At 43.7% G+C, this 21,246-nt stretch overlaps 1 protein-coding gene across 1 annotated transcript in view; it reads left to right on the forward strand.

The window, feature by feature from the left end:
• KHK (ketohexokinase) overlaps positions 1-21,246 on the forward strand; it is a gene marked incomplete in the record, with an annotated part of 128,180 nt that overhangs the window by 4,287 nt on the left and 102,647 nt on the right. Inside the window, 1 exon segment of the mRNA XM_053709405.1 lies at positions 18,879-18,995. Coding sequence (XP_053565380.1) covers positions 18,879-18,995 — 117 coding nt within the window.

Genomic DNA, 21,246 nt, shown 5'->3' on the forward strand with positions numbered 1-21,246 from the left:
GATGGTGGCACCGGAAGACAGGAGATCATAGAGACCCAGAAGGGACCGGAGGTTTACTAAGAAGTCTATAGCCACGGTAGACACGAGTTCTGGAGATAGTTCGGGAACTGAGACACAACCAGAGGACACAATTGGTGCCAATAGGGGTGTCATTACGAGGTCTAGAGGAAATAGAGGTCAATGGGAGTCCTCCAATTCGAATGCAGCAGCACTACCCCCATTGGCTGCACATCCATCTGCACATCGTTTTTTAGGAAGAGGCGGAGGCCACACACGAGGCGGGGGGGGCATTGCCCGCCGACATCATCAACAACGGAAAGCATAGATAGTATTGTATTCAATATCAGTTCACGTATACTATCTGAGACTGAAATCAATCTGCTAAATAAAGGCTTATCTTTTGTGCCCTCTTTGAAGATTAACGAATTTGATGTGTATATTGATGTTCAGCGATTCAGCAGAAATCTTAGATTAAAGGAATACTTCAACACCAATCTGGAACAAAGGGGTGACTTTAGAGTGAAAGGGTCATTTGATCCATCTTCGAATAATCCTACTATCAGTACATTTACTGGTTTCCTTTCCAAAAGCATTAAGGACAGACCACATATGATGATAAGGGATAACCTGACAAAAGATGAAAGAGTGGCCCTCAAATCCTTAAGTGAGGATCCTTCAATCGTGATTCGCCCTGCCGACAAGGGTGGGGCCATTGTTATCATGGATGTATCATATTATAAGTCCGAGATTCTGGGACAGTTGACAGATGCAAATACTTATCTACCTTTGGATAGAGATCCCACTTCCAGACTAAAGAGGAGAATTGATACAATCCTGATTAAATACAAAGATAAAGGACTGATCACACAACAGGATTATAACTTTCTACGTCGGGATCAACCGCTTATTCCTTTACTTTATACCTTACCCAAGGTTCACAAAAATGCAACACAACCACCGGGGAGACCTATTGTCTCGGCTAGAGGGTCTGTACTTCAGCCATTAGCCCAGTTTGTGGACTTTTATTTGCAACCACTGGTTAAATCAAAGCCATCCTATATACAGGACTCTCATCACTTTATCACTAAGATCACCAATCTGAAGAACATCACTGAAGTTGATCTATTGGTCACCTTAGATGTGTCAAGCCTGTACACCGTAATCCCCCATCATGAAGGCATTATGGCAGTTACTCAGACTCTAAGAAAAGCAGTCTATATTGGACCCTCCGAAGAAGTACTTATTGGTCTGCTCACTCTATGTCTAACTGAGAATTATTCTTTGTTTGATACCACATTCTACAAACAAATTTCCGGGACAGCGATGGGGTCAAATGTGGCCCCATCTCTTGCCAATCTATTCATGGCACAACATGAGTCATTTTTGATGAAGGTTTTTGAAGATCATCGCATCAGGTATTACTGTCGCTACATCGACGACCTGTTCTTAATATGGAGTGAGGGTGAGAATAGCCTACTGGAATGGATCAACCACCTCAATTCATTGGCAAGCCCAATTAAATTCACACATACAGTCAGCAACAACAGTGTGGATTATTTAGACGTCAGAGTGTTCAAAGTAGAAGACAGACTGGGAACAACCCTATTTCGCAAAGACACTGATCGCAATTCATTATTACATGCGAAAAGTTGCCATCAACCAAGCCTTATCCGCAACATCCCTAAGGCCCAATACCAACGCGTAATCAGAAATAATACTGATGAAATAGCATGTGAAGAACAGTTGCAGGAGATGACACAACGTTTTGTCCAAAGGGGATACAAACCAAGAGAGTTACTAGATATGAAAACTCAAGCACTACAAACTGGAGAAACAGCAGTTATTAACCCATTGGATAACACTAACCAACTTACTTTTGTGACCACATATTCCCCGGAAGTAGTACCACTAACCAAGATGGTTAAAGAAGAATGGAAATTAATAGAAGCTGACCACACTTTACCATTCAAAGATTGGAAACCACCAAGAATAGGTTTTAGACGGGGCAAAAACCTTAGAGATTTTTTGGTGAAAGCCGATATCAACCCTGACGGTGGTTCACTAACATGGTTAAAAACAAAGAAAAAGGGATGTTATCGATGCATCAGTTGTGTGACCTGCAGTGGGATGCTCACGGGCCCCCACTTTCATCATCCAGAAAGTAATAAAATCTATGACATCAGATATTTCCTCACTTGCACTACTAAATTTGTAGTGTACTTATTGAATTGCCCGTGTGGCAAATTTTATGTTGGCAAGACGACGGATGATGCTAAAACCAGGATGGCCAATCATAGATCCAGCATCAGACTGGCAATACGTAATGGAAAGGCGGACCAACCGGTGGCGAGGCATTTCCTAGAGGCGGGACACTCAGTCAATGATCTGAGATTTAGACTTATTGACCACGTGCCAGTTCCCAGAAGAGGAGGAGACAGAGGCAATATCTTACTACGCAAGGAATCAAGATGGATTTATGAATTGGGCCTCAATACCCACACTGGATGGCAATGCTTTTTGTGATTTTTTTTATTTTTTTTATTTTTTTTAATTTTTTTTAATTTTTTTATTTTTTTTTAATTTTTATTCTTTATGGCCTTTATTTTTTTATTCTTTATGGCCTAGATTTGGAGTTTTGTCGGTAAAGACCCGCGTAGCTAACGCCGGCTTTTTTCTGGCCGCACCATAAAAATAACTCTGGTATTGAGAGTCCACATAAAGGCTGCGTTAGGCTCCAAAAAAGGAGCGTAGAGCATATTTAACGCAGCTTCAACCCTCGATACCAGAGTTGCTTACGCAAGCGGCCAGCCTCAAAAACGTGCTCGTGCACGATTCCCCCATAGAAAACAATGGGGCTGTTTGAGCTGAAAAAAAACCTAACACCTGCAAAAAAGCCGCGTTCAGCTCCTAACGCAGCCCCATTGTTTGCTATGCGGAAACACTTCCTACGTCTGCACCTAACACTCTAACATGTACCCCGAGTCTAAACACCCCTAACCTTACACTTATTAACCCCTAATCTGCCGCCCCCGCTATCGCTGACCCCTGCATATTATTATTAACCCCTAATCTGCCGCTCCGTAAACTGCCGCTACTTACATTATCCCTATGTACCCCTAATCTGCTGCCCTAACATCGCCGACCCCTATATTATATTTATTAACCCCTAATCTGCCCCCCACAACGTCGCCTCCACCTGCCTACACTTATTAACCCCTAATCTGCCGACCGGACCTGAGCGCTACTATAATAAAGTTATTAACCCCTAATCCGCCTCACTAACCCTATAATAAATAGTATTAACCCCTAATCTGCCCTCCCTAACATCGCCGACACCTAACTTCAGTTATTAACCCCTAATCTGCCGACTGGAGCTCACCGCTATTCTAATAAATGTATTAACCCCTAAAGCTAAGTCTAACCCTAACACTAACACCCCCCTAAGTTAAATATAATTTACATCTAACGAAATTAATTATCTCTTATTAAATAAATTATTCCTATTTAAAGCTAAATACTTACCTGTAAAATAAATCCTAATATAGCTACAATATAAATTATAATTATATTATAGCTATTTTAGGATTAATATTTATTTGACAGGCAACTTTGTAATTATTTTAACCAGGTACAATAGCTATTAAATAGTTAAGAACTATTTAATAGCTACCTAGTTAAAATAATTACAAAATTACCTGTAAAATAAATCCTAACCTAAGTTACAATTAAACCTAACACTATACTATCATTAAATTAATTAAATAAAATACCTACAATTACCTACAATTAAACCTAACACTACACTATCAATAAATAAATTAAATACAATTCCTACAAATAACTACAATGAAATAAACTAACTAAAGTACAAAAAATAAAAAAGAACTAAGTTACAAAAAATAAAAAAATATTTACAAACATAAGAAAAATATTACAACAATTTTAAACTAATTACACCTACTCTAAGCCCCCTAATAAAATAACAAAGACCCCAAAAATAAAAAATGCCCTACCCTATCAGCCAATCAGAATCAAGTTCAATCCGATTGGCTGATCCAATCAGCCAATCAGATTGAGCTCGCATTCTATTGGCTGTTTCGATCAGCCAATAGAATGCGAGCTAATAGAATGCGAACTCAATCTGATTGGCTGATTGGATCAGCCAATCGGATTGAACTTGATTCTGATTGGCTGATTCCATCAGCCAATCAGAATATTCCTACCTTAATTCCGATTGGCTGATAGAATCCTATCAGCCAATGGGAATTCGAGGGACGCCATCTTGGATGACGTCCCTTAAAGGAACAGTCATTCGGCTAGTAGGCGTCGGGAGAAGAGGATTTTCCGCGTCGGATGGAAGATGATGGCTCCCGAAGAAAGAAGATTGAAGATGCCGTTGATAGAAGACTTCATCCGGATCATGGACCTCTTCAGCTCCCGCTTGGATGAAGACTTCATCCGGATCATGGACCTCTTCAGCTCCCGCTTGGATGAAGACTTCAGCCGGATCATGGACCTCTTCAGCCCCCCGCTTCGGCTTGGATCAGGACATTGGAGGAGCTCTTCAGGACGGATCGGTGAACCTGGTATGGTGAAGATAAGGTAGGAAGATCTTCAGGGGCTTAGTGTTAGGTTTATTTAAGGGGGGTTTGGGTTAGATTAGGGGTATGTGGGTGGTGGGTTGTAATGTTGGGGGGGTATTGTATGTTTTTTTTTTACAGGCAAAAGAGCTGAACTTCTTGGGGCATGCCCCGTAAAGGGCCCTGTTCAGGGCTGGTAAGGTAAAAGAGCTTTGAACTTTAGTAATTTAGAATAGGGTAGGGCATTTTTTATTTTGGGGGTCTTTGTTATTTTATTAGGGGGCTTAGAGTAGGTATAATTAGTTTAAAATTGTTGTAATATTTTTCTTATGTTTGTAAATATTTTTTTATTTTTTGTAACTTAGTTCTTTTTTATTTTTTGTACTTTAGTTAGTTTATTTCATTGTAGTTATTTGTAGGAATTGTATTTAATTTATTTATTGATAGTGTAGTGTTAGGTTTAATTGTAGGTAATTGTAGGTATTTTATTTAATTAATTTAATGATAGTATAGTGTTAGGTTTAATTGTAACTTAGGTTAGGATTTATTTTACAGGTAATTTTGTAATTATTTTAACTATTTTAGCTATTAAATAGTTCTTAACTATTTAATAGCTATTGTACCTGGTTAAAATAAATACAAAGTTACCTGTAAAATAAATATAAATCCTAAAATAGCTATAATATAATTATAATTTATATTGTAGCTATATTAGGATTTATTTTACAGGTAAGTATTTATCTTTAAATAGGGATAATTAAACACACATACCCCAATACATTATGAACATACTAACTTGATCACACCCCTATTAGATTTTCTGTATTGAAACCTGTATATTTGAGTTCCACCTGAGTGAGGTATAGATATAAGTATTAAATATAATTGACTAGAAGCTCATATCTAATCTCACATATATTAAAATAAGATTGTTACTTCCCATATTCTCATCAATAAATAGGTACATTCTATCAACATTACCAAATACCACTGGATCATTGGTATTTGTACCGTGTCGAGGAGCATACATACTTAATACTACAACAACTATAAAACTGGGGATTAATTCCTAGAAAAGCATATCTGAAATACCAGCTCCAAGACCTAACATTATCAAAGCCCTGACCGGAGTATTTTTATCTCCATGCATCACCTTCAGATATATATGTTAGACATTACTGTGGATAATGTCCCTCAATATGGGTAGCATATAAGGCTATCAAGAGGTGATAAAGAGAATAGCATGTCATATATTAAATCATGTACATCTGAATTCCACCTGAGGGAGGTGTCTATATATAAGTACTAAATACAATTGACTCGAAGCCCAATTCTAATTTTATAACCAGTAAAGTAAGATTATTACTTCTCTTACTCTCATTATAAATAAGTATATTCCATCAAGAATATCAAGTACCTCTGGATTATTGGTATCTATATCCTGCTGTGGAGCATGTATATCTAATATTATAACAACTGTTAAATTGAAAATCAACTCCCAGACAGACACATCTGGAATAGCAGCTCCCAAATCTAATATTACTAAAGCTCTTCATTGGAGTATTATTATCTTTATATAACTTCTTCAGATTTATTTGTTAGATATTATTTTGGATAATATTCCTTAATACGGGTAATACATAAGGCCAATAAGAATGATTAAAGAGAATAGCATACACTTCAATTTACTTATAATATGATACCTCATCATAAGGGATGCAATACTAATAACAATCATGAATATGTCATATAAGGATCTATATATTTCAATACAATTATTGCAAATCTAATAATACTAACCAATGAATCAATCCTTTGGGACTTAACTTAATTGAAGGTGCAAACTTTCTGCTATGCTCACTATATCTTTATAGTGTCTAAGCCAGATTACACATAAATCATACATATAACACATTAGGGGCCACTTCCAGCTCGTCCTATTGCTTGATTGTTCTATTATCTTATTCCACCTTTAGTGCACCATGACTCACTATGTTCCTTTCCTCCTTAAGCAAATATCACCTAATCAACCACAAACCGCGGTTAATGATTGACAGATCAGGTCAACCTATCGGATTCTCAAGCAGGCGGGACTTCCGGTCTACACGGGTATATATTTCCCAGAAACGGGCGGCCCGCTGCCTTTGGTAAAGCCCAGTCGGGGCGAAACGCGTTAGGTGTTTTGATAGAGCTTTTGGGAGCTCTTTTTTTAAATGTTAGGATATGTGGTTTAATACTTTATGACTAGTACACCCTTATAATTGTGGTTTAAGTGGGGTTACTTATGCCGGAGGGCTGCTGACATCATTAGTATATGCAACCATGCAGTAGCACTTTATTAGAACTTTACTAATAGATTTGTTGGCACTCTAGCTAGTAGCATATTTCTCAAACCAGTAGACTATAATTCTCCTTAGACTAATACTACAAGAATATAGTTGCAATTTACTATTAGCGAGGAGCAAACATAGGGAAACACAACGTATCATTAGCCCTTACCGAAATTACTTTGACCTGCCGCAAACTATATATGACCACATTTGTACTACAAATTACGCCAGTATCAGGTCTTTCATAGAACAATGAAACACTGCTGTCAGCCTATTACGACTGTAGCAGCATCGCCACACTATTGTTTTCACCGGCCTGACCAGAAGACATGTGGTTTATTATAGCATAATATATGGTACCTGATACTGATACTTGGAGCGTTACAAGTTTAATCTATGATTATCAGACATAAGCAGATCTCAGTAAACAGTAACTTGATATTGAGTTACAAACTGTTACAATTTTCAATTACGGCTATGATATAGAAGTTGCACAAAGTAACGTAATCACAAATCACTACTAGCGCAACAGATATTTAAACATTAAGCGTTACAAGTTTAACCTATGATAATCACATTAGGGCTGATCTCAGTAACAGTAGCGTGATATTGAGGATAAATTGTGACAACTTTTATTTACGGTCATGTTATGAAAGCTGGACAAAGTAATATATTTAAAAACCTCTATAAGTATAACTCAATGTCATAATGTATGGGCTATCATAGAATAACACACACAGTCACGCTACAGAGGACTGGATATTATTAATAGGAACGACTTTGATTAAGTTAATATGATCATAGTCTATATGTTTGGTATGTAATAACTATATACCTATTATCTGATAGTGTGAGGTGTCAGCATTTAGACATCTATTTAAATTGAACTGAGCCAACTACAGAACACCTATACAACGTCTAATATTAGAATGAATTACAACTGATATATTGTATAAGTAATAATTTACATGTGTTCAAGCACCTCATATTCTTTATCTTTTTAAGAATCGAATAAACTTGTAAACTAATTTCTATATAACAATCCAGTCCAAGCATACAATTGTATGGCCTTGCAATAGGAGATTACAACGTCTGTACTATATAGCCCACCATTGTAACACAGTTAAGCAGATCCACTTACGCATGGTGCTTAAATGCCACACATTTAATAATAAGATGTGTGGTATTTGAGACATTTCTATTTTGTTCAAGTCTCATTTACTAGAATTCTTAATACATAACTTGAACTCCAAGGATAGATCATCCCATATATTTAATTACAGGATGTATGGTATTTGAGACATCTTTTTGATTAAGATTTAACCTACCTGAGTACTAAACATCTAACTTGAAACACAGAGACGAATCACAAAATACATTATATATCTAATGTGTTCGCAGGCTATATATAGTACCCTAAAGAAACAATATTAACCGCAAGGGAGATTACACTTTGGGTTCATATGTGACCTGATTTTTGTTATAAACGTTACAAACTACTGTTGGCAATCTCGTGATAAACACCAGACCCATATCTCTCATAAGATATTGACCGTTTTGAGATTTAATTTTGATCTTACACAATAAACATACCCACTATATGTGTCCACAATTATTTGTGTATACTATTACCTGTATTTTTACTTTGGCTATCATACCACAGAGGCCAATTAGATTATACTCTAAACAGGTAATTTATTCATGACCACTTTATCCTAGGTTTTTAATCTATGTGTTTGTAGTCATTTTCCTATTTTATTATTACACAATAAAAGTTATGTTTTACAATTGTCAACACTATCCCACCTTCTCGTAGTCAGGACAGTGAGTGCTAATCTCGCATTCTTTGTGGGAATCTCTCTTGTATTCCCACACCTTTTCTAATAAAGAGCGTGTTAGGATGTCTGTGAGAATGAGCGTGTGAGGATGTCTGTGAGGATGAGCGTGTGAGGATGTCTGTGAGGATGAGCGTGTGAGGATGTCTGTGAGGAAGAGCGTGTGAGGATGTCTGTGAGGATGAGCGTTTGAGGATGTCTGTGAGGATGAGCGTGTGAGGATGTCTGTGAGGATGAGCGTGTGAGGATGTCTGTGAGAATGAGTGTGTGAGGATGTCTGTGAGAATGAGCGTGTGAGGATGTCTGTGAGGATGAGCGTGTGAGGATGTCTGTGAGGATGAGCGTGTGAGGATGTCTGTGAGGATGAGCATGTGAGGATGTCTGTGAGGATGAGCGTGTGAGGATGTCTGTGAGGATGAGCATGTGAGGATGTCTGTGAGGATGAGCGTGTGAGGATGTCTGTGAGGATGAGCGTGTGAGGATGTCTGTGAGGATGAGCGTGTGAGGATGTCTGTGAGGATGAGCGTGTGAGGATGTCTGTGAGGATGAGCATGTGAGGATGTCTGTGAGGATGAGCGTGTGAGGATGTCTGTGAGGATGAGCATGTGAGGATGTCTGTGAGGATGAGCGTGTGAGGATGTCTGTGAGGATGAGCGTGTGAGGATGTCTGTGAGGATGAGCGTGTGAGGATGTCTGTGAGGATGAGCGTGTGAGGATGAGCGTGTGAGGATGTCTGTGAGAATGAGCGTGTGAGGATTAGTGTGAGAATGAGCGTGTGAGGATTAGTGTGAGAATGAGCGTGTGAGGATGTCTGTGAGGATGAGCGTGTGAGGATGTCTGTGAGGATGAGCGTGTGAGGATGTCTGTGAGGATGAGCGTGTGAGGATGTCTGTGAGGATGAGCGTGTGAGGATGTCTGTGAGAATGAGCGTGTGAGGATATCTGTGAGAATGTCTGTGAGGATGAGCGTGTGAGGATGTCTGTAAGGATGAGCGTGTGAGGATGTCTGTGAGAATGAGCGTGTGAGGATGTCTGTGAGGATGAGCGTGTGAGGATGTCTGTGAGGATGAGCGTGTGAGGATGTCTGTGAGGATGAGCGTGTGAAGATGTCTGTGAGAATGATCATGTGAGGATGTCTGTGAGAATGTCTGTGAGGATGAGCGTGTGAAGATGTCTTTGAAAATGAGCATGTGAGGATGTCTGTTTGGATGAGCGTGGAAGAATGAGCGTGTGAGGATGTCTGTGAGGATGAGCGTGTGAGGATGTCTGTGAGGATGAGCGTGTGAGGATGTCTGTGAGAATGAGCGTGTGAGGATGTCTGTGAGGATGAGCGTGTGAGGATGTCTATGAGGATGAGCGTGTGAGGATGTCTGTGAGGATAAGCGTGGAAGAATGAGCATGTGAGGATGTCTGTGAGGATGAGCGTGTGAGGATGTCTGTGAGGATGAGCGTGTGAGGATGTCTGTGAGGATGAGCGTGGTAGAATGAGCGTGTGAGGATGTCTGTGAGGATGAGCGTGTGAGGATGTCTGTGAGGATGAGCGTGTGAGGATGTCTGTGAGGATGAGCGTGGAAGAATGAGCGTGTGAGGATGTCTGTGAGGATGAGCGTGTGAGGATGTCTGTGAGGATGAGCGTGTGAGGATGTCTGTGAGAATGAGCGTGTGAGGATGTCTGTGAGGATGAGCGTATGAGGATGTCTATGAGGATGAGCGTGTGAGGATGTCTGTGAGGATAAGCGTGGAAGAATGAGCATGTGAGGATGTCTGTGAGGATGAGCGTGTGAGGATGTCTGTGAGGATGAGCGTGTGAGGATGTCTGTGAGGATGAGCGTGTGAGGATGTCTGTGAGGATGAGCGTGGTAGGATGTCTGTGAGGATGAGCGTGTGAGGATGTCTGTGAGGATGAGCGTGTGAGGATGTCTGTGAGGATGAGCGTGGTAGAATGAGCGTGTGAGGATGTCTGAGGATGAGCGTGGTAGAATGAGCGTGTGAGGATGTCTGTGAGAATGAGCGTGGTAGAATGAGCATGTGAGGATATCTGTGAGAATGAGCGTGTGAGGATGTCTTTGAGGATGAGTGTGTGAGGATGTCTGTGAGGATAAGCGTGTGAGAAAGAGAGTGTGAGGATGTGTGTGTGTGAATGAGCATGTGATGATGTCTTTGAGGATGAGCATGTGAGGATGTTTGTTAGGATGTGCGTGTGAGGATGTCTGTTAGGATGAGCGTGTGATGATGTCTGTGTGGATGAGTGTGTGAGGATTTCTGTGAGGATGAGTGTGTGAGGATGTCTGTGAGGATGAGTGTGTGAGGATGTCTGTTAGGATGAGCGTGTGAGGATATCTGTTAGGATGAGCGGTAGATGATGTCTGTGAGGATGAGTGTGTGAGGATGTCTGTGAGGATGAGTGTGTGAGGATGTCTGTGAGGATGAGTGTGTGAGGATGTCTGTGAGGATGAGTGTGTGAGGATGTCTGTGAGGAAGAGCGTGTGAGGATGTCTGTGAGGATGAGTGTGTGAGGATGTCTTTGAGGATGAGTGTGTGAGGATGTCTGTGAGGATGAGTGTGTGAGGATGTCTGTGAGGATAAGCGTGTGAGAAAGAGAGTGTGAGGATTTGTGTGTGAGGATGTCTGTTTGGATGGGTGTGGAAGAATGAGCGTGTGAGGATGTCTGTGAGGATGAGCGTGTGAGGATGTCTGTGAGAATGAGCGTGTGAGGATGTCTGTGAGAAAGAGCGTGTGAGGATGTCTGTGAGAATGAGCGTGTGAGGATGTCTGTGAGAAAGAGCGTGTGAGGATGTCTGTGAGAAAGAGCGTGTGAGGATGTCTGTGAGAATGAGCGTGTGAGGATGTCTGTGAGAATGAGCGTGTGAGGATGTCTGTGAGGATGAGCGTGTGAGGATGTCTGTCAGTATGTCTGTGAGGATGAGCGTGTGAGCATGTCTGTGAGAATGAGCGTGTGAGGATATCTGTGAGAATGTCTGTGAGGATGAGCGTGTGAGGATGTCTGTGAGGATGAGCGTGTGAGCATGTCTGTGAGAATGAGCGTGTGAGGATATCTGTGAGAATGTCTGTGAGGATGAGCGTGTGAAGATGTCTCTGAGGATGAGCGTGTGAAGATGTCTCTGAGAATGATCATGTGAGGATGTCTGTGAGGATGAGCGTGTGAGGATGTCTGTGAGGATGAGCGTGTGAAGATGTCTTTGAGAATGAGCATGTGAGGATGTCTGTTTGGATGAGCGTGGAAGAATGAGCGTGTGAGGATGTCTGTGAGGATGAGCGTGTGAGGATGTCTGTGAGGATGAGCGTGTGAGGATGTCTGTGAGAATGAGCGTGTGAGGATGTCTGTGAGGATGATCGTGTGAGGATGTCTATGAGGATGAGCGTGTGAGGATGTCTGAGGATTAGCGTGGAAGAATGAGCGTGTGAGGATGTCTGTGAGGATGAGCGTGTGAGGATGTCTGTGAGGATTAGCATGTCAGAATGAGCGTGTGAGGATGAGCGTGTGAGGATGTCTGTGAGGATGAGCGTGTGAGGATGTCTGTGAGGATGAGCGTATGAGGATGTCTGTGAGGATGAGCGTGTGAGGATGTCTGTGAGGATGAGCGTGGTAGAATGAGCGTGTGAGGATGTCTGTGAGGATGAGCGTGTGAGGATGTCTGTGAGGATGAGCGTGTGAGGATGTCTGTGAGGATGAGCGTGTGAGGATGTCTGTGAGGATGAGCGTGGTAGAATGAGCGTGTGAGGATGTCTGAGGATGAGCGTGGTAGAATGAGCGTGTGAGGATGTCTGTGAGAATGAGCGTGGTAAATGAGCATGTGAGGATATCTGTGAGAATGAGCGTGTGAGGATGTCTTTGAGGATGAGTGTGTGAGGATGTCTGTGAGGATAAGCGTGTGAGAAAGAGAGTGTGAGGATGTGTGTGTGTGAATGAGCATGTGATGATGTCTTTGAGGATGAGCATGTGAGGATGTCTGTTAGGATGAGCGTGTGATGATGTCTGTTAGGATGAGCGTGTGAGGATGTCTGTTAGGATGAGCGTGTGAGGATGTCTGTTAGGATGAGCGTGTGATGATGTCTGTGTGGATGAGTGTGTGAGGATGTCTGTGAGGATGAGTGTGTGAGGATGTCTGTGAGGATGAGTGTGTGAGGATGTCTGTTAGGATGAGCGTGTGAGGATATCTGTTAGGATGAGCGGTAGATGATGTCTGTGAGGATGAGTGTGTGAGGATGTCTGTGAGGATGAGTGTGTGAGGATGTCTGTGAGGATGAGTGTGTGAGGATGTCTTTGAGGATGAGTGTGTGAGGATGTCTGTGAGGATGAGTGTGTGAGGATGTCTGTGAGGATAAGCGTGTGAGAAAGAGAGTGTGAGGATGTGTGTGTGAGGGTGTCTGTTTGGATGGGTGTGGAAGAATGAGCTCGTGAGGATGTCTGTGAGAATGAGCGTGTGAGGATGTCTGTGAGAATGAGCGTGTGAGGATGTCTGTGAAAATGAGCGTGTGAGGATGTCTGTGAGAATGAGCGTGTGAGGATGTCTGTGAGAATGAGCGTGTGAGGATGTCTGTGAGGATGAGCGTGTGAGGATGTCTGTCAGTATGTCTGTGAGGATGACCGTGTAAGAATGTCTGTGTGGATGAGCGTGTGAGGATATCTGTGAGAATGTCTGTGAGAATGAGCGTGTGAGGATATCTGTGAGAATGTCTGTGAGGATGAGCGTGTGAGGATGTCTGTGAGGATGAGCGTGTGAGGATGTCTGTGAGGATGAGCGTGTGAGGATGTCTGTGAGAATGAGCGTGTGAGGATGTCTGTGAGGATGAGCGTGTGAGGATGTCTGTGAGAATGAGCGTGTGAAGATGTCTGTGAGAATGAGCGTGTGAGGATGTCTGTGAGAATGAGCGTGTGAGGATGTCTGTGAGGAAGAGCGTGTGAGGATGTCTGTGAGGAAGAGCGTGTGAGGATGTCTGTGAGGATGAGCGTGTGAGGATGTCTGTGAGAATGAGCATGTGAGGATGTCTGTGAGGAAGAGCGTGTGAGGATGTCTGTGAGAATGAGCGTGTGAGGATGTCTGTGAGGAAGAGCGTGTGAGGATGTCTGTGAGGATGAGCGTGTGAGGATGTCTGTGAGAATGAGCGTGTGAGGATGTCTGTGAGAATGAGCGTGTGAGGATGTCTGTGAGGATGTCTGTGAGGAAGAGCATGTCAGAATGATCGTGTGAGGAAGAGCGCGTGAGGATGTATGTGAGGAAGAGCGTGTGAGGATGTCTGTGAGGATGAGCGTGTGAGAATGAGCGTGTGAGGATGTCTGTTAGGATGAGTGTGTGAGGATGTCTGTGAGAATGAGCGTGTGAGGATGTCTGTGAGGATGAGCGTGTGAGGATGTCTGTGAGGATGAGCATGTCAGAATGAGCGTGTGAGGATGAGCGTGTGAGGAAGAGCGCGTGAGGATGTCTGTGAGGATGAGCATATGAGGAAGAGCGTGTGAGGATGTCTGTGAGGATGAGCGTGTGAGGATGAGCATGTGAGGATGAGCATGTGAGGATGTCTGTGAGGATGAGCGTGTGAGGATGTCTGTGAGGAAGAGCGCGTGAGGATGTCTGTGAGGATGAGCGTGTGAGGATGTCTGTGAGGATGAGCGTGTGAGGATGTCTGTGAGGAAGAGCATGTCAGAATGAGCGTGTGAGGATGAGCGTGTGAGGAAGAGCGCGTGAGGATGTCTGTGAGGATGAGTATGTGAGGAAGAGCGTGTGAGGATGTCTGTGAGGATGAGCGTGTGAGGAAGAGCGTGTGAGGATGTCTGTGAGGAAGAGCGCGTGAGGATGTCTGTGAGGAAGAGCATGTGAGGATGTCTGTGAGGATGAGCGTGTGAGGAAGAGCGTGTGAGGATGTCTGTGAGGATGAGCGTGTGAGGAAGAGCGTGTGAGGATGTCTGTGAGGATGAGCGTGTGAGGATGTCTGTGAGGATGAGCGTGTGAGGATGTCTGTGAGGATGAGCGTGTGAGGATGTCTGTGAGGATTAGCATGTCAGAATGAGCGTGTGAGGATGAGCGTGTGAGGATGTCTGTGAGGATGAGCGTGTGAGGATGTCTGTGAGGATGAGCGTGTGAGGATGTCTGTGAGGATGAGCGTGTGAGGATGTCTGTGAGGATGAGCGTGTGAGGATGTCTGTGAGAATGATCATGTGAGGATGTCTGTGAGGATGAGCGCGTGAAGATGTCTGTGAGGATGAGCGTGTGAGGATGTCTGTGAGGATGAGCGTGTGAGGATGTCTGTGAGGATGAGCGTGTGAGGATGTCTGTGAGGATGAGCGTGTGAGGAAGAGCGTGTGAGGATGTCTGTGAGGATGAGCGCGTGAGGATGTCTGTGAGGATGAGCGTGTGAGGATGTCTGTGAGGATGAGCGTGTGAGGATGTCTGTGAGGAGGAGCGTGTGAGGAGGAGCGTGTGAGGATGTCTGTGAGGAAGAGCGCGTGAGGATGTCTGTGAGGATGAGCATGTCAGAATGAGCAAGTGAGGATGTCTGTGAGGATGTCTGTGAGAATGAGCGTGTGAGGATGTCTGTGAGAATGAGCGTGTGAGGATGTCTGTGAGAATGAGCGCGTGAGGATGTCTGTGAGAATGAGCGCGTGAGGATGTCTGTGAGGATCAGCGTGTGAGGATGTCTGTGAGAATGAGCGTGTGAGGATGTCTGTGAGAATGAGCGTGTGAGGATGTCTGTGAGAATGAGCGTGTGAGGATGTCTGTGAGGATGAGCGTGTGAGGATGTCTGTGAGAATGAGCGTGTGAGATGTCTGTGAGAATGAGCGTGTGAGGATGTCTGTGAGAATGAGCGTGTGAGAATGTCTGTGAGGATGAGCGTGTGAAGATGTCTTTGAGAATGAGCATGTGAGGATGTCTGTTTGGATGAGCGTGGAAGAATGAGCGTGTGAGGATGTCTGTGAGAATGAGCGCGTGAGGATGTCTGTGAGAATGAGCGCGTGAGGATGTCTGTGAGAATGAGCGCGTGAGGATGTCTGTGAGAATGAGCGCGTGAGGATGTCTGTGAGGAAGAGCATGTCAGAATGAGCGTGTGAGGATGTCTGTGAGAATGAGCGCGTGAGGATGTATGTGAGGAAGAGCGTGTGAGGATGTCTGTGAGGATGAGCGTGTGAGAATGAGCGTGTGAGGATTAGCGTGTGAGGATGTCTGTGAGAATGAGCGTGTGAGGATGTCTGTGAGGATGAGCATGTCAGAATGAGCGTGTGAGGATGTCTGTGAGGATGAGTGTGTGAGGATGTCTGTGAGGATGAGCGTGTGAGGATGTCTGTGAGGATGAGCGTGTGAGGAAGAGCGTGTGAGGATGTCTGTGAGGAAGAGCGCGTGAGGATGTCTGTGAGGATGAGCGTGTGAGGATGTCTGTGAGGATGAGCGTGTGAGGATGTCTGTGAGGAGGAGCGTGTGAGGAGGAGCGTGTGAGGATGTCTGTGAGGAAGAGCGCGTGAGGATGTCTGTGAGGATGAGCATGTCAGAATGAGCAAGTGAGGATGTCTGTGAGGATGTCTGTGAGAATGAGCGTGTGAGGATGTCTGTGAGAATGAGCGTGTGAGGATGTCTGTGAGAATGAGCGCGTGAGGATTGTCTGTGAGAATGAGCGCGTGAGGATGTCTGTGAGGATGAGCGTGTGAGGATGTCTGTGAGAATGAGCGTGTGAGGATGTCTGTGAGAATGAGCGTGTGAGGATGTCTGTGAGAATGAGCGTGTGAGGATGTCTGTGAGGATGAGCGTGTGAGGATGTCTGTGAGAATGAGCGTGTGAGATGTCTGTGAGAATGAGCGTGTGAGGATGTCTGTGAGAATGAGCGTGTGAGAATGTCTGTGAGGATGAGCGTGTGAAGATGTCTTTGAGAATGAGCATGTGAGGATGTCTGTTTGGATGAGCGTGGAAGAATGAGCGTGTGAGGATGTCTGTGAGAATGAGCGCGTGAGGATGTCTGTGAGAATGAGCGCGTGAGGATGTCTGTGAGAATGAGCGCGTGAGGATGTCTGTGAGAATGAGCGCGTGAGGATGTCTGTGAGGAAGAGCATGTCAGAATGAGCGTGTGAGGAAGAGCGCGTGAGGATGTATGTGAGGAAGAGCGTGTGAGGATGTCTGTGAGGATGAGCGTGTGAGAATGAGCGTGTGAGGATTAGCGTGTGAGGATGTCTGTGAGAATGAGCGTGTGAGGATGTCTGTGAGGATGAGCATGTCAGAATGAGCGTGTGAGGATGTCTGTGAGGATGAGCGTGTGAGGAAGAGCGCGTGAGGATGTCTGTGAGGATGAGCGTGTGAGGATGTCTGTGAGGAAGAGCGCGTGAGGATGTCTGTGAGGATGAGCGTGTGAGGATGTCTGTGAGGATGAGCGCGTGAGGATGTCTGTGAGGATGAGCGTGTGAGGATGTCTGTGAGGAAGAGCGCGTGAGGATGTCTGTGAGGATGAGCGTGTGAGGATGTCTGTGAGGATGAGCATGTCAGAATGAGCGTGTGAGGATGAGCGTGTGAGGAAGAGCGCGTGAGGATGTCTGTGAGGATGAGCATGTGAGGATGTCTGTGAGGATGAGCGTGTGAGGAAGAGCGTGTGAGGATGTCTGTGTGGATGAGTGTGTGAGGATGTCTGTGAGGAAGAGCGCGTGAGGATGTCTGTGAGGAAGAGCATGTGAGGATGTCTGTGAGGATGAGCATGTGAGGAAGAGCGTGTGAGGATGTCTGTGAGGATGAGCGTGTGAGGAAGAGCATGTGAGGATGTCTGTGAGTATGAGCGTGTGAGGATGTCTGTGAGGATGAGCGTGTGAGGATGTCTGTGAGGATTAGCATGTCAGAATGAGCGTGTGAGGATGAGCGTGTGAGGATGTCTGTGAGGATGAGCGTGTGAGGATGTCTGTGAGGATGAGCGTGTGAGGATGTCTGTGAGGATTAGCATGTCAGAATGAGCATGTGAGGAAGAGCGTGTGAGGATGTCTGTGAGGATGAGCGTGTGAGGATGTCTGTGAGGATGAGCGTGTGAGGATGTCTGTGAGGATGAGCGTGTGAGGATGTCTGTGAGGATGAGCGTGTGAGGATGAGCGTGTGAGGATGAGCGTGTGAGGATGTCTGTGAGAATGAGCGTGTGAGGATGTCTGTGAGGATGAGCGTGTGAGGATGTCTGTGAGGATGAGCGTGTGAGGATGTCTGTGAGGATGAGCGTGTGAGGATGTCTGTGAGGATGAGCGTGTGAGGATGTCTGTGAGGATGAGCGTGTGAGGATGTCTGTGAGGATGAGCGTGTGAGGATGAGCGTGTGAGGATGAGCGTGTGAGGATGTCTGTGAGAATGAGCGTGTGAGGATGTCTGTGAGGAAGAGCGCGTGAGGATGTCTGTGAGGAAGAGCGTGTGAGGATGTCTGTGAGGATGAGCGTGTGAGGAAGAGCGTGTGAGGATGTCTGTGAGGAAGAGCGTGTGAGGATGTCTGTGAGGATGAGCGTGTGAGGAAGAGCGTGTGAGGATGTCTGTGAGGATGAGCGTGTGAGGAAGAGCGTGTGAGGATGTCTGTGAGGATGAGCGTGTGAGGATGTCTGTGAGGATGAGCATGTGAGGATGAGCGTGTGAGGATGTCTGTGAGGATTAGCATGTCAGAATGAGCGTGTGAGGATGAGCGTGTGAGGATGTCTGTGAGGATGAGCGTGTGAGGATGTCTGTGAGGATGAGCGTGTGAGGATGTCTGTGAGGATGAGCGTGTGAGGATGTCTGTGAGGATGAGCGTGTGAGGAAGAGCGTGTGAGGATGTCTGTGAGGAAGAGCGCGTGAGGATGTCTGTGAGGATGAGCGTGTGAGGATGTCTGTGAGGATGAGCGTGTGAGGATGTCTGTGAGGATGAGCGTGTGAGGAGGAGCGTGTGAGGATGTCTGTGAGGAAGAGCGCGTGAGGATGTCTGTGAGGATGAGCATGTCAGAATTAGCGTGAGGATGAGCGTGTGAGGAAGAGCGTGTGAGGATGTCTGGGATCTAAATAAGGCTGAGAAATAATGAATTGAGCTTTCACTTCTAAAGGAAATATACATAGATTTTATGGTCCTTAGCGCAACATAAGTTTATTATTGAGAACAATGTTTGACACTGTTGGTCTCTAACAATGTTGTGTTACTTTTTCAGATGCATTTCACAACGCTGGCAGCGAGGGGGTAACGCCTCTAACTCGTGCACTGTGTTGGCCCTTCTTGGGGCACCCTGTGCATTCATGGGTTCCCTGGCCCCAGGACACATGGCAGAGTAAGTACATCAGCAAAAAATGCATAGTACAGAGTGCCCAATATTGTCTTAAAACAGACCCATGCTCAGGCCTCCCTAACAGGCCTGATTTTTAGGATTCACTTTGGTGAGAGCAGGTTAATAACGATGCTAACTAATCATCTGGTTATGTTACCTGTGCTCGATCTTGCCTGTTAGAGAGACCTAGTGACAGATTTCATTACTACTAGAGAGCAGGGGAGAGTTTGTAGTAATTATTACTGGAGATCTGGGGAGGGTTTATAGTAAATATTACTGGAGATCAGGGCAGGGTTTATAGTAAATATTACTGGAGATCAGGAAGGGTTTATAGTAAATATTACTGGAGATCAGGGATGGGTTTATAGTAAATATTACTGGAGAGCAGGAAGGGTTTTATAGTAAATATTACTGGAGATCTGGGGAGGGTTTATAGTAAATATTACTGGAGATCAGGAAGGGTTTATAGTAAATATTACTGGAGATCAGGGGAGGGTTTATAGTAAATATTACTGGAGATCAGGAAGGGTTTATAGTAAATATTACTGGAGATCAGGGGAGGGTTTTATAGTAAATATTACTGGAGATCTGGGGAGGGTTTATAGTAAATATTACTGGAGATCAGGAAGGGTTTATAGTAAATATTACTGGAGATCAGGGAAGGGTTTATAGTAAATATTACTGGAGATCAGGGGAGGGTTTATAGTAAATATTACTGGAGATCAGGGGAGGGTTTATAGTAAATATTACTGGAGAGCAGGAAGGGTTTATAGTAAATATTACTGGAGATCAGGGAAGGGTTTATAGTAAATATTACTGGAGATCAGGGGAGGGTTTATAGTAAATATTACTGGAGATCAGGAAGGGTTTATAGTAAATATTACTGGAGATCAGGGGAGGGTTTTATAGTAAATATTACTGGAGATCTGGGGAGGGTTTATAGTAAATATTACTGGAGATCAGGAAGGGTTTATAGTAAATATTACTGGAGATCTGGGGAGGGTTTATAGTAAATATTACTGGAGATCAGGGGAGGGTTTATAGTAAATATTACTGGAGATCAGGAAGGGTTTATAGTAAATATTACTGGAGATCAGGGAAGGGTTTATAGTAAATATTACTGGAGATCAGGAAGGGTTTATAGTAAATATTACTGGAGATCAGGGAAGGGTTTATAGTAAATATTACTGGAGATCAGGGAAGGGTTTATAGTAAATATTACTGGAGATCAGGAAGGGTTTATAGTAAATATTACTGGAGAGCAGGGGAGAGTTTGTAGTAAATATTACTGGAGATCAGGGAAGGGTTTATAGTAAATATTACTGGAGATCAGGGGAGGGTTTATAGTAAATATTACTGGAGATCAGGGGAGGGTTTATAGTAAATATTACTGGAGATCAGGGAAGGGTTTATAGTAAATATTACTGGAGATCTGGGGAGGGTTTATAGTAAATATTACTGGAGATCAGGAAGGGTTTATAGTAAATATTACTGGAGATCAGGAAGGGTTTATAGTAAATATTACTGGAGATCAGGAAGGGTTTATAGTAAATATTACTGGAGATCTGGGGAGGGTTTATAGTAAATATTACTGGAGATCTGGGGAGGGTTTATAGTAAATATTACTGGAGATCTGGGGAGGGTTTATAGTAAATATTACTGGAGATCAGGAAGGGTTTATAGTAAATATTACTGGAGATCAGGAAGGGTTTATAGTAAATATTACTGGAGATCAGGAAGGGTTTATAGTAAATATTACTGGAGATTATGGATGGGTTTATAGTAAATATTACTGGAGATCAGGAAGGGTTTATAGTAAATATTACTGGAGATCAGGGGAGGGTTTATAGTAAATATTACTGGAGATCAGGGAAGGGTTTATAGTAAATATTACTGGAGATCTGGGGAGGGTTTATAGTAAATATTACTGGAGATCAGGAAGGGTTTATAGTAAATATTACTGGAGATCAGGGGAGGGTTTATAGTAAATATTACTGGAGATCAGGGGTGGGTTTATAGTAAATATTACTGGAGATCAGGGGAGGGTTTATAGTAAATATTACTGGAGATCAGGAAGGGTTTATAGTAAATATTACTGGAGATCAGGAAGGGTTTATAGTAAATATTACTGGAGATCAGGGGTGGGTTTATAGTAAATATTACTGGAGATCAGGGGAGGGTTTATAGTAAATATTACTGGAGATCAGGGGAGGGTTTATAGTAAATATTACTGGAGATCTGGGGTGGGTTTATA

This window comes from Bombina bombina, chromosome 4 (assembly GCF_027579735.1).
Source record: "Bombina bombina isolate aBomBom1 chromosome 4, aBomBom1.pri, whole genome shotgun sequence".
In the NCBI taxonomy this organism is placed as follows: Eukaryota; Metazoa; Chordata; class Amphibia; order Anura; family Bombinatoridae; genus Bombina; species Bombina bombina.